This window comes from Phalacrocorax aristotelis, chromosome 26 (genome assembly GCF_949628215.1).
Source record: "Phalacrocorax aristotelis chromosome 26, bGulAri2.1, whole genome shotgun sequence".
NCBI lineage: Eukaryota > Metazoa > Chordata > Aves > Suliformes > Phalacrocoracidae > Phalacrocorax > Phalacrocorax aristotelis.
The window spans coordinates 2,259,171-2,286,036 of NC_134301.1; the positions used below are offsets into that span (position 1 = coordinate 2,259,171).

General features: G+C 45.7%; 1 protein-coding gene across 5 annotated transcripts in view; it reads left to right on the forward strand.

Annotated features, from left to right (window-relative positions):
- Positions 1 to 26,866, forward strand: part of SCN8A (sodium voltage-gated channel alpha subunit 8) — a 59,248-nt gene that overhangs the window by 2,620 nt on the left and 29,762 nt on the right. For 2 of the 5 annotated variants that reach the window (XM_075075507.1, XM_075075509.1), the window contains exons 1-6: positions 17,895 to 18,004; positions 18,219 to 18,347; positions 20,283 to 20,374; positions 24,445 to 24,666; positions 25,421 to 25,484; positions 26,135 to 26,276. In XM_075075507.1, coding sequence (XP_074931608.1) covers positions 17,925 to 18,004; positions 18,219 to 18,347; positions 20,283 to 20,374; positions 24,445 to 24,666; positions 25,421 to 25,484; positions 26,135 to 26,276 — 729 coding nt within the window. In that variant the 5' untranslated portion in view covers positions 17,895 to 17,924. Of the gene's footprint in view, positions 1 to 8,366; positions 8,697 to 16,331; positions 16,451 to 17,894; positions 18,005 to 18,218; positions 18,348 to 20,282; positions 20,375 to 20,511; positions 20,604 to 24,444; positions 24,667 to 25,420; positions 25,485 to 26,134; positions 26,277 to 26,866 lie in introns of those variants that run through there. The other 3 variants (XM_075075506.1, XM_075075508.1, XM_075075510.1) reach the window with 2 other exon arrangements.

Genomic DNA, 26,866 nt, shown 5'->3' on the forward strand with positions numbered 1-26,866 from the left:
AATACAGTTTGTGTGAATATTTTGTGAACAGAGGTGGAAAGCTAGGTTTTTAATAAACAGAGAGGGCGATTGCGTGTTGCAAGAAATTGCGCATGGACGTACTTTCATTCTCAGTTAAAGGAGGTGAAATAAAACAGAAACAAAGTCAGTGTTGACTGAGAATGAGCAGATTAAAATCTAAATCATGGTATCGCCTTCCTCATTTTGTTGTTATGTCTGCATTCATTTGTGGGTTTGCTTGGCTCGTCTAGCGTGCTTTTTCATTAAAATGAACAGATACGGCTTTACATATCAATCGATCCGTACTATTTTTCAATGACTGGGGAGGCTATTGGCCCCCAAGGCTCTATGCGACTCCGGGCCATGCCGTGTTCATGCGGTCACATGATTTCCATTCACTATTGATTGCCTTCCTCCTGAAGAGGCTGCAACTGCCATTGACATCAACAAATACACTGGAATCAATAATTTACTGTTATGTTCAAAGAAATGGTTTGGATTGAAGGAGGTGCAGTAAAATAACAAAACAAAATCACTAGAGCTGAGAACAAGCATGGGGAAAATAGTTTAAGAAACCACAGAGACGAGATTGCATGGGATGGCTTGTGTTAGTGGTAGTCAGGTAGAGAGCTTGTCATCGCTGGACTGTTGGCTGGAAGCTGGCGGGGTTCAGAAATAACTAAGTGCTCGGACTTTCCCCTTTATGCGCTATTATTCCACTTCTGTGTGGAGTGGGCAGTTGCTAAGCTGGACAATACAAGTAAAGAAGAGGTGGCTTACTGCTGCACGAGTGCGTTAACACTCCTTGACATCAGCTCAGATTCAGGACTGGCTTTTAACACTTTGCATGAGTTTCTGTCTTATGAAAGACTGTCTTTAAATACTGTTCCAAGGTTAAAGTAACTTTGGCCTTCTCTTCCCTTGGTCTCGTCCTGTAACAAAGTATTCTTCCTGCCTCATGGAGCACCTCAGCATATGGGATATTTGACGTAGGAAGAGTAGCCGGCAGGGACTGGACTGTAGCAAAACTGTGAAATTGCTCCTTTCTGAAAATGGCCATTTCAAAATGCAAAAATCTTGCTCTCTGAGACCTCAGAGGCCCCTTCTGAGTTACTCCCACTGTTCCTGTGCTAGCAGGAAGGTCTGAGGAGTTATAAAGTATTCTGAGCAGTTAATTCCAGGAGGATTTTAAAAAAAGAAAAGAGCAGTAATGTGTTGCATCATTGAAGAGCATCTAACGCCTTTTGAACTTTACAGGTTGGGGTCTTTAAGTTACATGACTAAAATCACCTTTGCTAGAGAAGCAGGGAGCAGCAAATACTGAAAATGACTAAAAGCCGGCTCCTTTCTCTCCTGCTGTATACGTACGCTGTTACTTATTTTTACAAGAACTCCCCATATGAATTTTAAACCCGAATAAAACCATCATGCACACGGTTATTCGTGTATGTATGTTTGGGCACACTTTGAAACCATTCAGCTTGACTCCTGGGGGAGGAGGTGGTGCTTGCTCAGGATCAGGAGCTCCTACAGCTTGTTGGGGCAAACTCAGCAATATCTTCCTCTCTTTGGCCATTGAGGTAGTATTTCTGGCACTGGGTTTTGAGGAGGGATCCTTGAAAAACAGCAGTTGAAGCTTGTCACAAATAGCTCCCGTATCTCTCCCCAGTGCTTCAACTTACCTAATTTTCTTTTCATGGCTAAGGGCATGCCCAGGCATAAATTAATTTGCTTCTCTAACTAATGCTGGACAAGAGCATTGTTATTCTGAAGACAAGAATAGTAGAAAGCTGTCTTTATTTCCAGGCACGTTGAATTCCCAGCATTTCTGTGGAAATTGAAGAGGTGTCAATGCTCATTATCGTTAAAAATCAGGCCGGTTCTAAGGACCCTAGCTCTTAACTAAAGGAGCCTGGCGTTAGAGTTATGAAGGGGCAGAGCCAGATAGCTGATCCTTAGGCCATTTGTGGATTTAATCAACCTCAGTGATCTAATGTGACTTAAGCGATACATAGGCCCTTCAGTTTGAGATGTATTTCACCTGAGTGGGAAATACTCTAGAAAGATGAGGTTGAACAGCAAATGCTGCTGTTCCAGTGGTGTTTTGAGCAGGACACAAACTTTTTATTGACCGATTGGTGAAGTCAGTAGCAGGATGGTAATGTTCAGACAACTAGGAATAGCTGACAGTGGTGGTGGTGGCGGTGGGGTTTTGTCTAATCAGAGGAGGTATGCATGGGGTGATAAAAAGGTGAAGGCAGCATCACTCAGGCAGCCGTAGGAAGCCCCAGGCCTGCATGGGTTGTATTCCAGAACGTTGCAGAAGTTGAGATCTATGTTGTGTAAGAGCAGAGAGCTAGAAGGGGTTATTTATTCTCCTTCCCTTCATATTTGTCCCTATTTGTACCATTCGTAGTCATACCGTTTGAGTGCTCTGCAACATTAAATGAATTCCTCCAAAATTATTGTATAGGATAACTGTTTACTCGCTCCTATTTTATGGGTCACTGATAGGCTGAATGAATTGAGCAAGGCATTAAATCTGGGTTAGTGTCTTAACTGTTACACAACAGCTGTTTTAAACAATTCTTTGTTCAGAAGTTGGACTGTGAAAAGGGGAAGCCGAAGTGCCGCCCTTCAGCCGCCGAAGTCCCAGTGAGTCTCCCAGTTCCTACGTGAGATTGGCGACAAATGCGAGCCAGCTTTGAGTCATGGCTAGCAGGGAACTGGAGAGCTGGGGTTGGCTGGTTTTAGTTCCGGTAAGTTACTGAGGGACATTTCGGAAGTCACACTGCTACTGGTAGGGACTGAAAAAGCCCACGTTAAAATCTTGAGTTTCTCAGGTTTTATTAAAGCACCTCCAGATATTAGTATGTTTTCTAATATTTTTCAGTTGCTTTTGGTTGCTTTTGTGCTTCTGTCTCCTCCCTACATGTCTGCTCAGTTTTTTACCTTTAGAGGCATGTGTTCAAGTTCAGTCCCGCCGCCGCTGTTTCAAGAGCAGAAGCGCTTTCTTGCCCTGTCCGGGGTCTGCCCTTGAGCTCTGCCTTGAGACGAGGGCCTGGGAAACTTCTGCAGTGTTTCACCCAGGGCGGGGAAAATGGCCAGCAACGAAACAATAAATATTGCTTGAAAGTGAAAATATTTCCTTTTCCTTCCGCTTTATAGCATCAGATGTGACGTGAGAGCTTTGCGGAGGGAAAGGCTCCTCCGGCACCTCAGCCGGTTGCGTTGCTGTACCTTTTCATTGATAAAATCGGCCTGTCCTAGACACACAGAATTTCCTGCAGAGGGAGAAGATCAGCGAGTTCTTCTGAAAGCTGTTTCTAGCCACGGATTTTCTCGTGCATGAATATTTTGGTTTGGCTTGAAGCTTTTTAGGCTCTCCCGCAGTAGAATTTCAGAGGGCTGTTCACCTACACTGTGTTTTCCTTTCTGCCCCAACCCTGCATGTTCTAATCCAAAGCCATGTCCGTCTGTGTGGGTTATGTAAAAACTCGTATAGAAGGGCTCTCTCTCGAAGGAACTGAAAGAAGTACTGTGAATGACTGAATCTTGCAAATTAATAAATGAAGAAATGTATTAAAGCTAAGATATTGCCTCAAAAGTGTTTTTTAATTTATTTTGACAATCAGCTTGAATAATTTATTAGAATATTTCATAATGTACCAGTAAATGGACTGCTGGGAACATTTAGGAAAAATAATTAAATCTTAGCAGCCAGACACCTCAGTACAGCATTTTTTTCTGGTGTAAAATCTTTGATTGTTGAAAATGTGCATGTAAAGGTGCAAGCTGGCCCCAGGGAGTTCTGTGCACCGAGCTCCAGGTGCCCGGGACGAACTCCTGAGTCCCCCGAAGTCACTGGGATCCCCAGCAGCGTGGCGTCCTTCCTGATGCAGTTACCCAGAGCTCAGTAAAGCACGTGCCCTTTTCTCCAACTCTACCATGGTGGAGAGTCTTTGTCACAATTTTCAGTATGTTTCTCTTGGTAGAGGTTGGAGAATCACGGGGGGAAGGGCCAAAATAAACTCTGGCATTTATTCTTACCAATTTCTGTATATCCCAGCAAGACCATGCTCGGCTGTAAAATAAAGTTTACGAGCTTTTTAGTCTCAAGAAGCTCGCCACGCAGAACAGCCCAGGCCGTGCCGCCTGCGCCCTTCTGGAAGTGTCGGTATTGAGAGGGGTGAGGACGAGCTGCCCAGCTCTCCCAGAACACGCGTGGGAAACAGGACAGGTGCTGGTGAGACCAAGGAGTGGTCTCGTTCCCAGGTGCAGAGCTGGCTGCACTGGTGTAGGGAGGCTTCTGGTGGCTGGAGACAGTATTAAAGGAGACGGTTGTTATACGTGGCCTGTTATTAGCAGGATTGGAGCCTGGGAGAGTCCCAGTGCTTGTGATCAGCTTCCAGTTCTGCCACTGATTTCCAGGTGACCTTGGACAAATCATTTTCCCTTTCTATGTGTCTCTCTCTCTGCAGAGAAACTTTTCTACTTAAGTCCTGAGATCTTCAGGATGAAGGTGCTTTAATATTTGTTCAGTCAGTCAGCATGTGGGTAAGGACTAAGTTTAGTAAAGGTCTTTAAGTAGTAGTTTTATTTTTAAATATCAAATAATTAGATAATGCCTGATGTTTTGTGAATACCCTCTAAGAACTAATTTAAATACACAAAAAAGGGAAAGGGATGAAAACCAGCTCACCCCCTTGGTTGTGCTTCCCACACAGGCCTCCACAGCAGAAAATTTTACTGAAATACTGGAGACTGGAGCCTGAATTCACCCGAGGATCAGATGTGCTGACACCCTCGTTCTGGGGGGGGAGATTTTGGGGTTTTTAGCGGATGTTCATGCGGTCTAAACTCATTCTGTTCTTCCAACGAATACTGAAGAACCCCTCCCATGGTGAATGCTGACATGCTTAAGAAATATTGTTGTATCCTCACATGAACATATCTTGTTGCTATTGAGGTTTTCTTTTCTTCCTGCTGCGAAGAACAGCAACTCTTGAAAGTGGAAATCCTTGGTGCTCTCACCAGGTTTTGCTTCAGTACCAAGTGAATGCTGCGCATGGCCAGGTTGAACCGCTGCTGCTTGCTGCGGAAGGGGCTGCAGGCGTGTTGGTTGCGTGACTCCGCAGGGCCTGCTCTGCTCTCTCTCCTGAGCCTGGAGAACCTGGGCTGCGTAACGGGGGCGTTCCAAACTATTTGGATGTTGTTTGGTTTCTTACCTAAAACTAGCTGTCTGAAATAGCCCGGGTAGTCAGTCTGCGTGTGCTGAGTGCAGGTGAAGGTTAGGGGTAGGCTGTTGGGGCTGCAAAGCACGACTCATCGTAAGAACATGTAATGTTGTGCTATCAAGGATATAAAGACTGCTATGTGGGTCTGACTTAAGGAATTCAATAAACATTCCGTTCCCATCCTTTCATGTAACATCCTAGCTTTGTCCGTTAATTTAATATGGGACAATTTACTGCCAAAACAAATGAAGTCAGGACAGGCACGAACTTCCCGAGAAATGAAAGCCCTCGGTCGCTGTTGCGTGTTAATGTGAAGCAAGTAACAGCCCTAGGAGTCAGGACCAAACGCTGACACAAAAGCAATCACTTCTCGTAACTTCAGCGGCAGAACAGTCCGCAGAACAGTGAACACAAGGAGTAAGTGGCGCGAGGCAAACTCCTAACCCGGTTTATGGGTATAGCCTCCGAGCGTCGACTTGTTGATGGGCAGGACCTCTGCAAAACCGCTGTGACATGCAGTTGTGTACTGGATTTGGGGGTGGGGGGTTGTTGGTCAGCTTTTTTGTTGGTTTGGTTTGGTTTTGCTCTTTTTTTAAATGGCCACGTAGCAGGTTAGGTGGTTGCTTCCAGTTGCCAGTTGTGTAACTGCGTACGAATCAGGCATTCGTTTGTGCCTTCGGTTTTTTCCCTTTTTTATGCTGTGTCCCTGAGCTACTTTGGTTTCTAAATTCAGGCCTTACATATTTATCTGTGCCATTCAATTAGACCACATCCCCAATGCTGCTATATAGTTTCACAGTATGTGGGAAATTTGGTAATTAAATGCATGCAAATGCTGCAAGAATAGAATAAATTAATTTTTCCTTAATATCAGTGAGCTATTCTGTGATGTTTCTAGAGATAACGTGACGAAGGTACTGGCTTCTCTTTCCCCCTCTTGCCGTCTTTTTTGAGTCTTTGTTGTTATTACTCTAGAAATACCTGGTCAAGTTTATATGAAAAGAATCCCAGCCCAGGCTACGCTGTGTAGTTACATAAGGAGGGGGATCTATACGTAAGTTTTTGGATCTCCAAATAAAACCTGAGATGGAAACAGCGTTTAAATTCGACATGTGTGGTGCAGCTTTAGATTTGCATGTGAATCAGAGCCGTCGTCACAGCTAGAGCGAGGCAGTTGCAAGGAATAACCCGAAATCACGTGGAAGGATACTTTGCACTAGATGTTCTGGCTTTTGGAGGCACCCCAGGTACTATATTAAAGGCTGGGATCTTCAGGTATTTTTTAAAAAAAGGACTCCGTTATCTCTGCTGTATTTATTCATGAAGTCCACCGCAGTCCGTAGAAAGTTGTGGTTCTCTGTTTCGGAGCGTGCCCGTTGCCAAGGCTGGGCAGGCGTGACCTTACGGGCGGGAGCGCGCCTCCGTTTCGGTGATGCCTCTGGCTTCTGCGAGCTCTTCCCGCGTGAATACAGTACAGTGTTCAAAGCCAAGGGCTGTGGGGACCAGCAGTGGCTAACACCATGCTACAGTTTTAACGATTCAGTCCTATATCATAGTTTTCAGGGAATTTGAAAGTCATTCTTTCAAAGATTCCAAATCTTTAATAAGTATTTTGATGCTGTGTTGATGTTAGCTTAAAAGACCAGACCTTACTGATGATCTTTTTTCCTTACTTAGAGGACCTTATCCCGCATAGCTTTCAGACTCTCTGTGAGCCGTACACTCATAGTTATTTTGCCTTTCCTCTTGAATCCGGTGCCACTTTGGTGTTTGGGTTCCTCCCTGCCGTGCCAAGCCGTGTCAGGGCTGGGTTGTATTCCAGCCTGCAGTACTGCAGTGCTGTTGCATCAGTGCAGGGTTTCTGTAATTCCTCTCCTCTCTTGGCCTCCTCCTGGAGTGTGAAAAGCCTGAAGCGGCACCAGTGTCTCAGAAATGCAATATATTCTTGTCGCTGGTTCTCGAGCGAGAGCTTGGCAAAAGGTGCGGAGCTGCAGAGGGTTTGTAGGCGGCTGGATTCAGATAAACGAACTTCCTCGCAGCTCTTTTCTTTTGTAGGAGTCGGGAAGAGAGCAAGGTGCTCTTGGTAGGGACAGTGTAAAATCCCGTCCGAGTTCGGTGCTCCCTTGCAGGTGGGAAGCTCTGTGGGGTCCTCCTCAGCTGCGCTTCTGTACCGCGTCCGCTTCCCTTCGTATCACGGGGATGCTCGTTTGCGTTGCATCTGATGCAAAGTCGACTCTGCCTAACCCGCATATTACAGAAATCTAACTTTCAGAAATTACGATTGTGCTTGATGAAAGTCTCTTAAAATTATTTCATTCTTAGGGCCTGAAATGAATAGAAAACCCGATAATTATATGTACGTAAAATGAAAGGGTGAGATTTGACTTCCCAAAGTAGAGATGTTAGCGTGCTCCGGAGCAGGAAGGGTCGCGCCCACTGCCTAAAGCTGCGTTCAGCCTGCGCCCTGGCTCACCTGTTCCGATGCACGCCAAAGTCATTAAGGAAACTCCTCCTTAACTGCAATAATATCTGATAGGACACAAAGGAGTACTTTTTCTTCAAAAGAGCTCAGCGTATTCCATGCGTGTTGGCTCATAAACCCAGCCCCAAGTTACTCCTCTTTTGCATTGTACTGAGGGGAGTGCTTTGCTAAATGCCTTGTTAGCAGGGTAAGGGCTGTGCTGATAGTTCCCAACCTGTTTTAGACACGGCTGAACACCGTGTCCCGATCCTGGGGATGGAGCTGACTTGGAATTTTTATCTAATAATCAGTTTTTATTTGATAAAGTTGCTTTTCAGAATGGTTTCTGTAGTCCGGAATAGAGTTTGTGTTCAGGAGACACCCAAATCAGGATAGCTGTCAGCGTGGCTGTTGGGGATCCAGGCCCGCATGCGCTTGTGTTGTTAACCCTGGGTGAAGCAGGGCAGCGGGCAGGGTCACCCGCTGCCCAGCACTTGGTGTCCATCTGCCGGTGGCTCGTTGGGACTGAAAAGCAGTGGGTCTGCTTGCCTCACCCTGCGAGGGCTCGAAGACCAGAGCTGCCTTTGGGTCTTCAACGCTCTGTGCTTGTCTGTCTTGTTTCTGCAGTGACTGACTTTGTTCTGCCTGTGCTGTTTGCTCCCCTGCAGAGCTGACCTGTCCCGGCTGCAACACAACTAAAGAAGCTGCTGCAGGATGAAAAGATGGCAGCACGGCTGCTCGCACCACCAGGCCCTGATAGTTTTAAACCCTTCACTCCAGAGTCTCTGGCTAACATTGAGAAACACATTGCAGAATTAAAAAAGAAGCAGCGTCCAAAGCAAGACAGCAGCCACCGGGATGACGATGAGGACAGCAAACCAAAACCAAACAGTGACCTTGAGGCGGGGAAGAATTTGCCTTTCATCTACGGGGACATCCCGAAAGGCCTGGTTGCTGTACCACTGGAGGACTTTGACCCTTATTATATGACCCAGAAAGTGAGTCTGCAAGAAAGGAGTCGCTAAACCGCCTTTTTCTTAGGAAATTGCAGGTTTGGGTATGGTTTAAGTAGAAGACAAAGAATGGAGTCTTTGGATGGGGCTTGTTTGGTTGGTTTGTTTTGTTATATGTTTTTCTTTGAGGTTTAATAGAGATTATATGATCCATCTTTAAGCACCTGCTTGGATGCAGTTAGGAGAACAACATCTGGAAACTAAAAATAAGTAAAGTTGTGCTGATGTGCCAATTTTAACCATGAGGGCAATAAGAAGAATTTAACTGAGGGGTAATGGTAACGGTTTTAAGTGTGTGTTTCATTACTTGCACGGAACTCAGCCTGAATTTAATCGTTATGAAGCAGTGAGATATAGAATCATCAAAAAAAAGAAGTGAGGTAAACTAATTAACTTGCTTTCATCTTCATAATTTTTATTTCTAAAATATTTGTCTGTGGAATTAAGGTGATGTGGCAGGAGGCATTTATGGGTGCTGAGATTTATTAAGGAATGAAGCGGTGTCGTGAAGGAAGTGGTGAGTAAGCAAATACTGTGCTGGAAATGGAGGGGAGGGATCTTCTACTGGTAAAATAAGGAAGAACGTGATCACTGATTTTCTTAGAAGGCTAGGTGACTTAAAACTGAGGTTCTTCTGTTTAATTTCACTGCTTTCTTTGGTAGACATTGAATTTGAATAAGCTGAGGTAATCACCATCTAAAACTCAGGCTTAGCTGTGCCACTTGAGAGGCTGGAGGTTTGGCCGTACGTGTGACAACAGTTGTGATGTGGCCGGTCAAAAGTTGGCTAGAATGGCTGTCATGTAAAATCAGGAAGTTGTCATGGGTAACAAAATGTTTTATGGCGTTGGGCTGGGGCAGACATTTCTTGCCCCACTCAGAAGTGCCTCTGTGACCGGCAGGGCGTTACTCACATGAAGTCATCTGAATTTGCTGCTAACGTTGGGTGTAACTGACCATCCTTTTCTGCACTTACACTACTGAATTCAAGGCTTATTTGTGGTGGCGGTGGCACTAGGAGTGCAGGCACCAGCTCAGACGGTGAGTTGTGTATGTGGTGAATACCAGGCAGGCTGGTGTTTGGGTGGATGTCGTACTTCAGGCAATGTGCTGACAGTTGCTGTTGCTGGGAACAAGGTAGCTTACCTTAACCCTCAGAAATATTTTCTCTTTATTAAACAAATATTTTCTCTTTATTAAAGGGCTCTGGTGGCCTTTGGTTTTGGCGTGGGCAGGCTGTGAAGGAGAGGCATGTAGCTGAAGAGCAGTTCCCGGGATCCCTTTGTATGGCCACTTTCCCCCAGCCAAAGCAGGCGTTATGAAATGTCGCTGCAAACCCAAGCAGGAGTGTTTTGTGCCCTCTTCCTGTTCACGTAGTGGAACGGACAGTGTGCGTGGGAGAATTGGGCCACGTTCTTTCTAGCTAAACTAGGAGAGCAGTGCGGAAGGGGCAGTGGCACTGCCACCTCCAGGAGCAGTGGGCAAAGGCTCTTGGTTGTCTCAATGTTCCACCAGAGGTAGGAGGCAGGGGGGAACCCTGGTAGCCCTCACGCTTTATCGGTCTCCATATTTGCCTCCCAACAGAATGCTATTAATAAATCTTTCATTTTTAGAGGAAAATAAGCCACAGTCCCAACTTTGAAGGCATCTGTCATGTCTCCAGGAGAGAGCCGTAGGTTTCTGCTCTCTCGGGGTGCCTGCCATGCAAGATGTGAGCTCTCCGTGGAGCTGGAGCAGCTGCAGATGGAGGGGAAGGTTCTGGAGGCAGAAGACAAACTCTCACAGCCCTGCCAACCCATACTTGCTGTTCTGTGAAGAGAGCTTTCCTCTTCCCATAAACGCTGGATTAACGTTTTACTGGCTCTGTTTCTTTTGCATCCACTTCGCTGTGGCGGTAGCTGAGGTGTGTGCTGCTACTTTGCTGCTTCAAATAGTCGGTGACTTCCCACAAAGAATTTTTTTTTAAGGCCATTAAAAAAGGCCCTTCTCTGAATCACCAGGAATTGCGAATCTGCTTGAATCATGGGAAGTTTTCCAAGATTTTTTTTCCCCCCTCTCCAGCACTTGCCAGAAGGCTTTGCATCATAGGTCTTTTCTTTTAAAGCTAGCCGTACATCATGCATAGGAACAAATCAGCTGGTTGCTTTCCTTGCAGTAGGACACAGTGATCTTAGTTTATCTAAGGAAACTGCATTTTAACTGAGAAGCTGAACTTCCCAGTGGCCTGTTAACTGATATTTAAAGGAGAAACAGTGTGACCCAGAAACAGAACCATGGTACAGGGAGTCAAAACTCCTGGGTTTGGAGCCCAGCCCCACAAGCGACGGTTTTGTCTGAGCTACTTCTCTCTCCTCTGCTCAGTTTCATTTTGCAAAATGGGAGTAATGACTGGCAGGAGAACCAGGAAAGTCCCTTTGCTCACAGGTGGCAGGTTTTGGAGTTAATTTAGCTCTCTCTTGTCTTTACATAAGTACCAGAGAGAATTTTTCCCTGATTCTTTGTTTTGCAAATAGTAATCACCTTCCAGTTCCTGGCCTGAAGCACGTGGTAGAAACAGTACTCACCCGTGATATTTGTTGTGGAAACCTGAAACATTTCAATTAAAAAACCCAAAAGGCAGGTACAGGAACTTCCTTCTTTACATGCACAAACAAAATTCAGGAAAGCTCCCTACGTGAGCACCCGTAGCAGCGAAAGCAAAGCAGCTGATGGCCTCATAGTCTAGTCTCCCTTCGATGTTTGCTTAAGCAAGAGGTAAGGACCATCATCCTCTTTTCTTTCCGCAACCTTATTAATATTTCTTTTGTTTTAACCTTTTTCCATGTTTCAGACCTCTCTTGCCTTCTCTCCCACTTCCGGCCTAGGCTATCACTCCTACTGAACAGCTCCTCACCCTGGTCTTTCCCATTGAAGGTGACTTTTGCCAGGTTGTGGTCATTTTCCTCACGTAACTTCCATTTCACTCAGCGCAAATCTCATACTTGCTACAGAACAAGGAAAAGGTGCTAATGCTCCTGCAATGGCTCCATTTATGAGGCAGGAGAAGGTCCCTGAACATCCTGGGAGCTGGAACCATGTATAAGCTTAGGTGGATTGATATCGATGGGAAAATCAGCCCTGCGGTTGTAGAAGACTGTCTATACATCCGTGAACATCTGAGGCTGGAGTGGGATTGCCTGAGGTCACCTATAGCTTGCAGATGAGCACCTGAGGATCCTTCTAGCGCGTATGTGCCAATGGAGTGACTTGCAACTTTGTCAAGTCACATGCATGGTTTGGAAGTGGGCCCTCCGGTCCGGAATGTCACCTTGGCTGCGTGGACCTTGGAAAGTCGCAGGGACGTGACAGACCAGCTTGCGGGAGGCATGTCTGGCTCTAGCGTGTGCTGCAAGAAGCCTTCGCTTACGACTCCTGTAGGGCAAAGTAACGGCCCTACAAGGTCGCGATACAGTTAGTGGGGTTTGCATTTCAGTGAAGTCACTGAAACAGCGAAGAATTGGGACCACCTCAAAAATCAGCCTTTTATCCTTATTTCCAAAAGCTAATTGTCTTTTCCGGGTCTTGCGTGGTTAAGGTTAATTTTGCTTCCACTCCCTCTCTCCAGCAGGCTTAGAAGGAGCAGGGAAAGTAAGCGTTCCCTTCCTAGCCGTTGTCCCTGCTGTCATGGTAGAATGAGGAAAGGAGAGCGTAGTCGCCGTCGGGCGCCTTCGCCAGTCCGCTCTGGGTGCCCGGTGGAAGGCACACTGCAGCGGAGTTGTTTGCTGTTGTACGGCTTTTCATGGGGCGGCAGATCGTGCCACTGCTTGCATCCAGTCGAAGGCGATGCCGTGGCAAGCAGCGCTTTCGTGCTGTGATCAGGGTATGCCAAGTGCGGCACGGACCGGGAGGCGAGAGAATCTCTGCTGCAGTCACCTAAATAGCTGCAACCCACTGGTGATGAGTGGAGGGAAGGAGAGTCATTTCCGCTTCTGAGGCAGAACGAATTTCCTTACATAGGCGGATTATGATGTCGTTAAAACTTAAATCCAGATCGGTGTCTCAATACTGCACGTTGAACAGTGTTTATTTTTTAAAATGTATCTTTCAGGAATGTTTTATGTGATAAATTTCAAAATATGCCAAGGGTTTTTCCTGTGTTGGGCTCGAAACAAGAGACTAAAACAAAGAGCAAAATGTGGCAGATACTTTTTTATCCCGTAAGCTTTTCAGTGGCAGAGAATAAGTTGCTAAGAAAGCATAAATTTGTCCCCTTCTGGGAGGGGGTTGGAAAAATAAATATTAAATAATGTGTTTTCTGTACTAGGAAGTACATCCCTATGAGCCAAAACAGACTTGAAACGTATTTTTGCATTGACGTTTAATTCTGCATATACTTCTTCAGCCTACGGGGTGCCAGAGGTGCCTGTAAATTAATTTTGAAAATAGCTACGTTAAAGTAACTTGCTCAGGGTGTCATCAGAAAGCCGTTGCTCCCTCTTGCTTAACACCGAGAGTAAGGCAGTCATCAGCTACCACCGTCGGAATATGCTTCCATATGTTCTTAGGCTGTTCATAAAGCTGTTTTCTTCTTAAACCTTCTGCCCACTCCTCCTCGCTTTTCAGCCATTACAGAAGTGCTTAATGTAAAACCTGCAGGAAGCAAGTGTTTTAAATCTTCACGTAACTGGAACGCTTCTTGCCACCACCTGATCAGGTCTGTCGCGCTCTCCAGCATCGCTTCTTTAATGCACTGTTTTGCAAAATGATTTAGAGAAGACTGATCTTTTGTGATCTTACTTCTTTTTCTATGAGAACTACTTCTAAGGTTTCTGTGAAGTGTAGATTCACGGCCAACTTTAAGAAAACTAAAGCGGACAGAGCCTTTTTCGCAACTTTTTAACAACAAACCGAGACTTTTGAGAGTTCAGCCAGACTTCATCTCTTCAAGACGACTGCAAAATGCCTTTCTCCAGGTATCACCTTTCTCTGAGTTTTGAGCTTTGCCTCAGCAGATCTTAAAAGGGCTTAAGGATGTTCTTGGACCTGAACCAGCAAACGTTTTAAGGGCGTGCAGCCATTTTGAAATTGAGTTTTAATATGTCAGCAGCATAAAGAAAAACTAAGATAAGGTTTCAAATTGCCCGACGCTTTTTGGCTTTTGTGCTCTCCTTTCCGTTGACAAGGCCAAGCAGAGATTTACCCAGGACTTTATAAGATACCCAAGAGAACTGGAGCAGCGGATCCTGGCACCATCGGAGTCGCTGAGCAGGCTGGGGTGTATGGCACCTTACTTGTGTTACGCTTCTACTGAGAGGCCCAGTTATGATGGGCTTTATAGACAAGAATAAGTTCAACAAGCATTCATTCTGGTCTAAAAAGAGAAAGCTGGGCAGAGCACAGACGAGAAAGCAAGGAGCTGCCTTATGTAAGGTCGTGTAAGAGCTGAAGGACTGAGGTGGCAAGCAGAAGTGAGCTCCTGTCCGGTAGGCGATTGCGCTGATCATTGGATGAAGCAGCTTATATTACAGCAGGGAATGCCAAATCTTCTGGGTCGATCCTTGTGGAACGGATATTAAAAATGTACATTTCCATGTAATCCCTCAGCGTGCCAAGGCAAATGGTCTCGGACCCTCCATGTGGAGCAGTGGACATCCACTCCCCCCTCCCGAGGCTGGCTTGCTCTTCTAGCAGAGGTCTGAAGTCTCAGCGTTGGTTTACATCTGGGAAGCAGCACGTGCCTGTGTCTCCGTGTTTTATGTCTGGCTTGCTGAGCTGTGTCTGAGCAAACCGCAGCACTCCTGCGCAGGGATTTTTCCCGTGTAGGAATGGAGACAGAATCAAACTGAGCCACCTCACAGAACCACTGCATGGGGTTTGGGGGGGAATTCCTGTCTTTATCCAGCTCACCTTGTGCCCTCGTGATGTTCAGCACAGTCACGTCGGAGATTTCATTGAAAGATGTAGAGTTGAGAGCTCGGCGTTGTGCGAGGGACGCAACCGAAGCCCGGGCGCATCCCAATGCGACGGAAACCCTGCTCCCAAGCCCCTGCGTGGGACAGTGAAAGACGACGTGAAAATGAATGGGGTGTGAGTCTCGGAAAGTGTGTGGTGTCAGGGAAGGAGGGGCAGCTGGTTCTTAAAATCGGGTGTCCCTTGACCGCTCCATAATCCGCAATTTTGAAAAACTTACGGCCCTTTAGAATATTGTTACGTGCCAAGGTAATCTGTTCATTAATTCTTGATGCTGCAATCTAAGAGCTGTCGGGGTTGTCTTTAAAGTGCCTCTGTTGGGAGATGCATTAGCGGTTATGCTAACTAATCTTTCTCACTCAGTGCTGAACCACAATCTGATTTTTATTTCCTTTTCAAATAATTTACTGCTCAATGGTCTAATTTAGCCAAACGAGCTGAAATACGTTGTTTCACTTGCTGGGAGGGAAATGACAAATTTCATAAGAGTGAGTCTCCTGGGGAAGCACAGCGACTGCGTTGGCAGAAAGCCCTTGTGGATTCCCTTGTGTTGGACTCCGGGAGGCTCGGGGCTGTGCCAAATGGTGGGCTGGTGCCGGGGACCGATGCCGCGAGTCCGGCTTTGCTCCGTGCCCCTGTAGCGGTCCGGGGTTCGTCATGCCTCGCTGACGCTGCAGCATCCCGGAGGGAAGGTAAAACAGGAACATGGTGCCAGGGAAAGGGCTTTAGCTTTTCAGTGCACACAAATTGCATTTTTCCCTTCAAGACGAGCGGTAGGTGCGGGGAGTGTGCTGGTATTAAGCAACCGCAGTTCTAATTTTGCCTCTCCAGATGGCTGCGTGTGATTCTCCCGGTGCTTTTTGATCTGCATGTTCGCTAGTGGGGAGATGAAATAGTGGGTCTGTATTTTAAGGCTGGTGATGGAGAGCTGAGATCGATTCTGCCTCACGTTTACATGATTCATTCCGCAGGTTCTGTATAAAGTAGCGAGCCTTAACATCTCGCTAATTAAAGGCAACGAGAGCGCATGACCGTGCCCGGGGTTGGTGCGCCAGCGTGGAATGTGCTCAAAACTGCCGATGAGTGGGGACGATGGGTGTCTGACTTGGTGTGTCTGCTGGGGTGGGGGACTCTGCCGTGACGTTTGCTTTCTCCTCACCTCTCGATCTTTCTTTGCAGGTGAGGCGTTGGCTTGTAAAAACACAATTTCTTGCGGTAGCTGTTAGCGAGGCTTGGGAAGGAGGCCCGGGCTACACAAACACTGGGTCGTAAAGGTGGTCTCGGGCAATGGCGTGAAGTCGGGGTTCAGCTGCTAATTCTGCTCCTGAATTTGTGGTCCTTTGTTGCTTTGGGCCTCGGTTCTTTTCTGTTAGGTAGGGATAATAATGCTTCTGCCCTCGCGTGCAAAAACGTGCGCTCTTGGATGGGAGATTTTGCTTCTGCTCTGTCCGACGTGTAAAATGGATGGTTTGGGGTAGAATTGTTCGTAATGTACCGGTAGGTATGTTTTACCCTAATGGGAACTTCATAAAGGAGATTATGCTTTAAAAAAGCAGAAAATGCTATTTTTTACCATGGAAGCTGATCGTCTTTTTTTATACAATTCATGCTTTGATTTTCATGCATTAACTCTCTCTCTCTCTTTCTCTTTCTTTCTTTGTTTCCCTACAGACCTTTGTAGTACTAAACAGAGGGAAAACACTCTTCCGATTTAGTGCCACACCTGCCTTGTACATTTTAAGTCCTTTTAACCTGTTTAGAAGAATAGCTATTAAAATTTTGATACATTCATATCCTTTTTATTACTGAGTTATTTTTGCCTTTGTATATTCGTTGAAAAATCTCCTACCTATTGTATTATTGCCCAATTCAGATAGTGTCTGTGAATCGTGGTTCTGCACCTGGTGAAGTTGGATTGGCCTCAGAGCAATCACAAAAACATGCTTTTTTGAATGAAAAAGCGTGGTCCTTTGGACGTGTACAGCCATGTAAAGTTTTTGTTCATTTTCCCTGCTAAATTGTACCTGTCTGTGTCTGTCCTTCCATCAGCGCACAGACAAGTTTTGGAACAGATACAATTTAAGGTTATGCTTCACATGCAGAGGAGTTGAGCTTTAACCAGCTGCTAAAATGGTTAAAGAGAATTAGTAGCTGGAGAAGGAGCCAGAGATACCTTATATGTAATTAGACGCTGACTAATTTCTTGCTCTTTTGGCATCACTCAAACTTCCTTCTACTGGCAAGGCTATTCCAAAATGTTCCACTGCAGGGCTTCAGACAGCTCTGATAGCTTCGGAAACATCGTCTGCATGTGTTATTAGGAGAGGGGAAAACAAAAGTAGTAGTATATTGGATGAGCTGCTTTGCCCTGTTTATTTATTTATTTTTAGAAAGCCACTCTAAAACAGAAACACGTTCATTTGTTGTTTTAGAGGCTTCTGTATCCTTAGTTCCTGCATCTCGGATGAAGAAAAAGCTTTTCCATCTCTCCAAAGTCAGCTTGGGATCTGAGGCCGGGGCCGTTTTCTTTGGCTTGAGTGTTATTTCGCGTAGACTTGCTTCCCCTCTGGACGTGCTGGGAGCAGCGGAGGGATGCACGGCTGTCAGGCTGAGACCGAGGTGCTGGCAGTGGATCTTGGGCCTTGATCTAAGATCCATTCGAGTCTGCTTAAACAGTTTTGGAAGTCAAACAGCTTTGGATCTGGCTCTGGATTTCACCATTCTGCTAATAATTCAGTAGTTAAAATCCACTGAAACTTCTAATTCTGAAATTGTGCTGTCCCTGCAACGCTCCTCGATCAGTTAGTCCAGCGCCTTCCGTCCACAAACGTGACTCAAGATCCTGAGAGATGTTTGGAGAGATTTGTAACACGTTCTCCAAGCTAAACCCTAGGTGTCCCTGGGTTGCAACGCTGCTTTCCCGTTGGATGCATTAGCAGACAATGTATTTTGGTGTTACTGAATAGCTGGAATTATCTGGGGAGGCATTTTCATTAAGGCATGTGATTTTTGAATTGCTAAGACGTGCCAGAAAATACAAAATAAATTGAATGGTGATGCAAAAATACTACTTCTATATAGTCGCCCCGGTCTTATTTCCCATGACTGCTGGAAGCACCTTGGCTCTTACTTGCAGTCCACAGAGAATAGAGTGGAAATTGTTGAATTTGATGGCAGCGCAGCGGTCCCTGGGGAGCTGTAAGCTGATGTAGAGAGCCACGCTAGTGTCCCTTTGATCCTTGACTTTGTTCTACAGTATTTAGCATGATCATAATGTGCACTATTTTGACCAACTGTGTATTCATGACTTTTAGTAACCCACCTGAATGGTCGAAGAATGTGGAGTAAGTAATGCTTCTTGTCTTTAAGAATCTCACAGAACGTTGTTTTTCTTCCTTTGAGAAATCCGTTCCTGCTCACGTTTCAGTTCGCATGAATACGAGTCCTCTTTTATATCCACTTTGTTTAGCCAGAAGTGTTTGTAATTCATCTTTTTTCATGAGTAAAATAACATTTCTACGAACTTCTCAGTGCAGCTCTCTCTCTTCCCTGTAACAGGTATACATTCACTGGCATTTATACATTTGAATCACTTGTGAAAATTATTGCAAGAGGTTTCTGTATAGATGGCTTTACTTTCCTCCGTGATCCATGGAACTGGCTAGATTTCAGTGTGATCATGATGGCGTAAGTTGTGTTTTCGGATTATTTCAGGTGTTTGTGACGTACGGGAGGGGAGGAGACCTTAGGAGGAGGGTGGGTGTGTAAGGAAAAAACAAATCAAGGAAAGCTCAAGTGAATCCCTGAAAGATTTCTTTCTTGATTCTCAAAAGAAAGCTTTAGCCTGATACAGAGTCACAGATCTCAAATGCAGCCCCACAGAGTAGCTACTGCAAAAAATGTGGTTTTCTGAAAATGGCTTTTATTAATACAAGACTTTATAATAGTGCCTAGCTTTTTAGACTGCTCCCGTGCCGGAGTGGCAGCTTGTTCTGTCACGCGCAGGACTAGGAGCCAGAGATCTTCAAATTCTAGTCGCTGCCGCTCCTTCCCCCCTTGGGCTTACATGTTAACATTTCCCGGGCTGCGACCTGAGGTTGACCAGTTACGAACCCATTTCCGATGAAGGCGCAGCGTCAGGAAAGGAGACACTTTATTTTCCTTCCTCATTCTTTTCTTTTGTGCCAGATCAGCTTACATGGGTCTGATAATGAGGATTCATGGGGATGTCTGAATCACAGCTGAACCAGGAGATGCACGCTAGCTTTCTGGTTTTTTCCTTATTGGCCGGCGTTGATCATTGCTTAGGCTTAGTACCGCTGATGGAAACCAGGTGTATGTCACGGGTAGTCTGAGTCACCGGTGGAAGAGATCCTTTCTTTTCCCTTTGATATTTGTTTTTTGAATATTGCACGTGTGCATGTCTGGGCCCCTGCGGTCAACAACGGCTGATGAAAACTCAGAGACTCAGCAGTCTAATTTCCAAGGCACTTGAATTTAATTGTATAAAATGCCTTTTTTGGCTGGATTCTGCACCCAAGGCTGTTGATCTTCTGAGTTTCTGCTCTTTTTCTACCTGCCTTTTAGTTGTGTATTTAAATTCTGTGCAAAGAGTTGGACATTGTACACAAAAGGCAAATAACCAGTAGCTCACTGACACCTCAGTTTTACTTCAGAATAGACGGGGATCTGCTGTGCACAGCGTAAACGCCTGCCCGGGGGAGGCTCCCGGTTCTGTGCACACGGATCGGAGTCAGCCTGTGAATCGGTTATTTCCTTTGTTTCTTGATAAATTAACAAGGAGCCGCATGCCAGCTTTACAAGTCCCAATGCACTGGTTTTAACTAAATGTGCTAAACCTCTGGCTGATCTGACTGTAACCTCCTCATTTCCAGGGAGGTTGCCTGTAGACTCAAATACAATCCTTTTTTGTGTCAAGGGCTAGAGCAAGCCTGTGCGTTACTTAAACCCCACTGAGAGGGTTTAAGTTTTAGGAAGCACTTGAGGCCTTTCTGCACCAGAAAATCTCGAATATTGTGCATTTCTTTGTTTTTTCATACCACGTTTCTCCCCAGGCAGCACAGAGGAAATATTCTGTTCTTAGTTGTGGTAAAATATAACTCTGCTAACCTTGTGCTAAGCCTCTTACCCTCTGTGTACCTCAGGTTTATCCCCTTGTAAAATGGGGATAATCGTACCTACCTGAGCTCACAAACAGGTAGTAAAGCTAAAGGATTAAAATGAAGGGTGCTAATCGGAGCAAAAGATGATCATGCTTTATTAAAAACATGAAGCGAATATACCTGAAACCACGGAGCCGAGGTGATGTCACCAAGTCTCCTCGCATATTTGACAGTTTTACAATTACCCCTGTAAGAGAGAGCATCAAATTTTCAAGTCCTCTATAGGCGAGAATGCAAGTATCTAACCACGCACCTGGACAAGCTGGTTGCAGTGTGGAGAGACTTAAACTGTGTTTTGGCTCTGAAATTTTCTCTCTCTCTCTCTTTTAAATGCCAATTCTAAAGCATTTTAAATTACGAGCTGTTTCCTACAAACAGACAGCTATATGAAAAGGAAGGTGACCCCAACGGTGCCATTAACTCTGGTTTAATTCTGCAGGTATATAACAGAGTTTGTAAACCTAGGCAATGTTTCAGCTCTGCGCACTTTCAGGGTTCTGAGAGCTTTGAAAACTATTTCTGTAATTCCAGGTAAGGCGGCCTCCGGTTGGTGTTAGCTGTTGGGTACAGGCCCCTGTGAGTGATGTATTGCTTTGTCTGTAGTTGTTGTTTTATTTTGGTGTGTGTATTGTCATTGTGTTTTTTGTGTGTGACCTCCCTCATTGCAGATATGTCACAGAGTTTGTGGACCTTGGGAATGTCTCAGCATTGAGAACTTTCAGAGTTCTCCGAGCTTTGAAAACTATCTCTGTTATTCCAGGTGAGAACCATTAAGCATTAAAGGCTGGTCTTGCGTGTATCTCTCTTCCATATCTCCCCCCTCCCGTCCCGCATTGCTTATTTCTCAGAAATGGCACTGGGATATTTTTGATGGGCTTTGCAGTCTGTATAAACTGAGTAGTTTGAAATTGAAGCTTCTGGGCCATCAAATTACGGGATGAACAGTCTGTTGTTCCACACTTCTTTGTCCCTGTGTACACATGTGGCTATCCGATCTCTGACATGAAAGCCAGGCCTAAAGTTTAGTTCCAGATGAATAAAGGATCAGGCACTCCCTTCCTCCTCAGGCTGAACGGTTTCTTGCTCAGCAAGTCAACCCATTTAGAAATAAGTTTGTAAAGCAAGTGAGCAAAACCCAACCAAGACTAAAACCTCTCTGTGTGAGGCTACTTCAGTTACTTGGAGTCAGACGGGATCTGGGGCAGGTTGTCTTCTAGACAATGACAATAAGCTTGCCTCCCCATCTTCAGAATGGGTCGGTGCGCCTGTCTTTGGCATAGACTAAGCTAGGCGGAGCACTGGCACTACCAGCCCTTGCATTTGTACGTCGTAGTGGAACCCGTTGTCAGCGATTAATGCAATAGCGTGTGGCCCAAAGTGCTGACTTTACCTTCAGTAAGCCAGAAGTCCGAATTCATAGACCTGCCCATTTCACGTGCCAACCCCGGAGCTGGACTTGGCAGGACCGTCACTACCTCTAGACTCTTAACAATCTGGGTGTCAAAGAGTAAGCAATGGCCCTTCCTTTATTGTCAGAGACCATGGAGGCGTTATGGACTGAGAATATGATTCTGATCCTGAAGTCTTGTATAGAAGAGTCTCGTGCAGGTGGTTTCTCAAAAGTGTCCCTAATTTTAAGGTCAAGCTCAAGACTCAGTTTTCATAGGCACTGAAGCATCTGTAGTTTTCCAGTTTTCAGGTGCTTGACCTGTCTCAAGGTAGGCACCCTAAATAATCACTCGATGAGTTTTGGTCTTCTCTTTGTGTTTTGTTTCCTAACGCATTAACTGATAATGCTTCTTTTGCTTTCTCAGGCTACACTTGCATATACGTGTGCCAGAAAAGAGGCTATGGAACTGTAGGGGCCCTTCTCTTTTGTCCCCATTCCAGACTGCTAAACCCATCAGATGTACATGGCTGTTGTGCATGACGTTCTTAAGCGGCGCCTGCTTTCCTTGCACCGAATGAGAGTATGCTAGAATAATGTCCGTTCTTAGCCTTCCTTCAAGTTTGGCAATGCACATACAAAGAGCGAACGATACTTGGTAATCGCTGTTAGCAGTGCACTAGACGGATCTGAAGGGCAGTTGCAAATTCTGTCAGCCTGCTACAGGTCTTAACCGGCTTGCTCCGAGAAAAGCATCGATGTTAAAACGAGTTTCGTATGTGTTTTGCTTTCATGATCATAGCAAAGTGAAGATGGTGCAACTCTAACGAGCTGGTTACTAACCGCGTGACAGCATGCCTTGTCTTCTGTGGAAAGGAGCAGAACTGTTCCGTTTTGTATCATTCTCTCCATACCACCCAAAAGTAATGGGGGTTTGCCTTCTATTTCAAATGACAGCAAGGGGGGTGGATCCGAGCCCGCCTAAGTTCAGTGCAGCCATACTTTTTACTAAAGGGGCGATTTGCTGGACACTCGTTAAAGGGGTGATTTGCTGGACACCGAGGGGATCCCGTTCGGGTCTCGGGCCCGCTGGACGCTCCCCTGGCTGGAGCTGTAAATGGCAAAACTCTGGTTGGTCGCGTCAGGCAGGCTCTGGATAGCAGAGCCCCAGCTGTGGCCCTGCAGCACGCAGGTAAAGCGCCCCGCTCGGCTTTGTGACTGACAACAGGAGGACTGTAAAGCGTTTGTGTAATTAGCCTTTTGGATTATTTAATGTGAACCTAGGCATAGAGTGCTCTTTATGGGTTTTAGTGCTATCATGTCTCAGGGCAGAAGTGATTTTTTAGAATACACTTAATTTTAAAATATAAAGGGGTTCCCCTGCTACTTCAGCGCCGGTAATGGAATGGAAATTATAGCGCTGCGGTGAGCTAATGAGAAAATTGTCTTGCTGTTACGATGAGCGCTAACTACATCTTCTGTCAATAATTGGAATTGTCCTCGGTGTGTGTTTTAGACAAGACAAAAATGGGAAATATTACCAGAATATTACATGCCACAGGACAGAATTCCGTGCAGGTAGAGGGTCGGTATAGATCTGCGTGACAGGAACTGACTGCGGCACCTGTGACCTAAAGTATCAGAATATTGCTTTCATCTTATGGCTTGCTAGACCACATTAAACCCCGTGGTGGTCTAAAGCTTTTGAGTTATTGGTATTTGAACTGACTAATGCCACCAGTCTGCATGCACGGCCAGCCGGGGGCACGCCTACGTTAGAGAGGACCCCCGGGTGAGCTGGGTCTGCGGTACACGAATGCTGGAAGTCGTTGAAGGTGTATTTCTCCTGCGACTGGACTGGGAGCACTCTTGCTGCCACTTTATCACCTTGGTTCAAAACCCATTCTCCTTAAACGCCTATGAGAGAGCAACACACAAACCAGAAACACAAGCGCTGGTGTGAATGGCTGCATGCGCAGAGGGGTGCGTATCGGAGCGGTGGAGACGAGCATGCAAGCGGGGGTTGTGACGGCTGTTTGTCTGCCAGAACTAACAGCAAAAAACTGCTTTGTGCTGGAGTAGGGCTTTGGCATTGATGAAAAGGTTTGAAGGTTGAAGTAAAAGACATTTTTAAAAATTATTCCTCCGTAAGAGGAATCTTTTTACTTATGTGTTTTTGCATCTTTATGTTTCTGATATGGATCCAACCTCGGCTGGTGTAAAAAGGTTTCTTACCCGAGGTTTATTGCAGAATGCTCACGTGGCCTCAGCCAGAGACTTGGATCTGACTAGCCCTGAATTCACCTGCATCTGGGTTTTCTGGGGTTTATTTTTTTTTCCCCTCCTTCTTCCCTTCAGCCTCCTTCACTACCCATTTATAAATGCAAGAGCATCCTACTTACATAGAAAGAAAGGCTCAGTAAAGGGCCCTAGTACTGCATTGTTCCTGCATCCTAAATTCTTGCTTGTTAGATCTGTCTCCTGAAAGCATTAATGCTGCACTCCTCCCCCAGTCCATGGGCCGTTCCTCTTACAGACCAGGCTGGTTTGGAAGTCAGGCAAGATTCTTGGCTTATGCCTGAGCTTTGTTTTATTGAGCCTTGCCTATTAACGATCCGGACGGCCTTGGTAAAACCCAAAGAGGCAGCACTCTGGGTGAAATCCTGCCCTACCCGTAACACAACCCATGATCTGAATGCTCCCGCAAGGAAGAGGGAAGTGCTGAAGCAGTTAAGCAGTAGAAACTTAAGATGTAGGCAGTTCGAAAGGTATTTGATCTTTGTAAGTTTTCGTAGTTTGTGCCAATAAGCCAGGCTTAAACACCACTAAGCGTGTCCGTGGAGAGGTTTGTAACAGCGTATCTTAATTCAACGCCTCTGTTTAGACAAACCCTGCTTTCGTGGCAGTGACTCCCGAGTACGCCTTGCCTCCCCTGCTGCAAGGCTCAGATACTCCCAGCGAGGAACGCTGGTATTTTGTTCTCTTCTAACTACTGCTAGTTCACCTTCGAAACCGGTGAGCTTGGTTCATTCATCACCTTTATCGTACTCTGTGGAAAGACCCGAACGCGAGCGGTGGCTCACGGGAACCCGGCCATTTTATAGCAGCCGTCTTTTGCCACCATATAGCGGTCGTAAGGTACTGTATGTACTTGAATTTTCAATGTCTCTTCATTCTACAGGAGTGATTTCTAGTCTTGTTTTCTTCTCTGCAGGCTTGAAGACCATTGTGGGGGCCCTAATTCAGTCTGTGAAGAAGCTGTCAGATGTAATGATCTTGACAGTATTCTGTCTCAGTGTCTTTGCTCTGATCGGGTTGCAGCTGTTTATGGGCAATTTAAGGAACAAGTGTGTGATATGGCCGATTAACGTGAATGAGACGCTCCTGGATAACGGCTCCAGGGGCTTTGACTGGGAGGAGTACACCAACAATATGTGTAGGTATTTCTGCAGTGATACTCGCTAAAACCTTCTTACTTGGCTTAATGCTGCTGGCCAGGATTTCGGACATGGCTTGTAATGCAGCGTGTCCAGCTTTGCCGTAAAACCCCCCTGCTCGGATATTGTTCAGTTTTTAGAAACCTGGCCTTGTTAAGGTGTCTCTAGTTGGGTTCATCCTTTAGAAGGTCTCGGCTGTGCTCTTTTCGCTATTTTGTCAAAAATGCATTTTTTTCCTGTTTTGGTTCCGCTTCAAAGCTGTTTAAATACGGTAAATGGGAAGTAACTCTAGCCATTTAAATCCCTGGGCTGAACATCAGGTCCTTCACTTAGTTTTGCCGAGTTCTTCAGAGAACGCACGTGAAGTCGTCGGTACCTGTCTCTGCTTTGCAGCATCCTGCCACGCTGGCAGCCTTTCAGAGCTGTAAATGATGGTGCGGATGGTCAAGGAACCAGCCTCCAAGATTTTGTAACTGAATTTCTTCCTCCCTTCTCACTCTGAACTTCTCTGCTGTGCAGTCAGCTAGGTTTAAATCTGTATTCAAAATGCTATACTGACTTCCAGAAAGGTGTTTAAACTTGGGCACAGTTAGTGGGGCTGATGTTACTTAAAGCTGAGTTAGTTTACTGATAAATGTACCGGTAGGGGATCTAGAGGGCTCTTAAGCAAAGGTTTTTATAGTGCTGTAGTATGTTAAATCCTCTAACTCCATATGTGAGTGCACGTAATCTTTTCTTTTTCATCTTCTTCAGCAAATTTTTACATAATTCCTGGCGCCCCTGATCCGTTGCTCTGTGGTAACAGCTCAGATGCAGGGTGAGTGTTGAGCTTTATTAAAAGCAGAGACTCTAATTACCATTGATGTTGGTTAATGACGGCAAAACCTTTGGAATGTTTCCTGTTGATTCCTTTCTTGGTTCTGGTGTTATTTCACATGTAAAAGGTTTCACATATCTTAATGTAATTATTAATCCATTGTTACCGTTTGACTGCTGTAACGTAAGCTGACATTGTTCGTGTCATCTCAGGAGGCAGGTACGTCTAATGGTGACTACCAGTGGCATTTTTTCCCTCTGAATCCAGTCATAAGAATCATCAGAGAAGTAGGGGATGGAGGTTCAGAAAGGGAAGCTTTCCATGTGCTGTTGCCTCCAACTGGTTTTTCACCCAGTCCTTCAGCTCTGAAGACGTTTACGGCAAAAGCCAGTCCTTTCGGCTCACGTTGGGTGAAAAGCCTCGCGTTGCCGCATCTTGTTTCCATAGGACAAAGATAACAGGGCTCTCCAGCAATCCTGTCTGTCAGTCTCCCTGTCTGCCAGTCTTACTTGACACGAAAAGCAGAACGCATGCCATTTGTTACGAGACTTGTGAAAACCTCTGTAAGCGCGGACAACGTGCATGTTGTCAGCTTGCTCTATCCCTTTTACTGCCTTGGTGCCCTGACCTGGCTCTCGTCTTCTTCGCAGTCAATGTCCAGAGGGTTACACGTGCATGAAGGCAGGACGGAACCCCAACTACGGCTACACAAGCTTTGACACTTTCAGCTGGGCTTTTCTGGCTTTATTTCGCCTTATGACTCAGGACTTTTGGGAAAACTTGTATCAATTAGTAAGTAAACGCTTTGCTTCAGCATTAATACAAGCTGAGAATCTGGGGACAGTATAGGAAAGGAAATTGTGACAAGCTTTATTTTATTCCTCCTGTCTGAAAGAGTAGCTACAAGCGAAGCTGCACAATGAGATGCTGTGTTGCGGAGGAAGGGGGCTTCACCTGTAAGCGGGTGTTGTACTTCTAAGTCCAGAAGGGACGGAGGGTCCTCAGCGTGCGTACAGCTGAACTGTGAATTAGCTCTGGAAGAACCTCACTGCCTGCCGCGGAAGATTGTGAGCAGTTCTGCTCGCAGAGGGTGCTCAGGTGCTTTTGGAGGGCAGAGTGTTTCCTTGTAACCTGAGGATGGTTTGGGGACCTTGCTGAAATGGCTTTTCTTCCATTTTGTTTTGTTTTAAGGGAGTCTAAGCATTGAGTTTCGCACTGTACTTCTGAATCGTTTTCAGTTTGCATCCGTTGGATGTTCCCTCAAGAGAAGAGGGATGTCACCTTCTGTGTTTATGGCTAACGGAGGTGCAGTGTCTTAGTGCTTTGCAGCGGAAGTGCTGAGATGTTAAATATTCAGCACCGCTGTATTTTCTTAGAAGCAT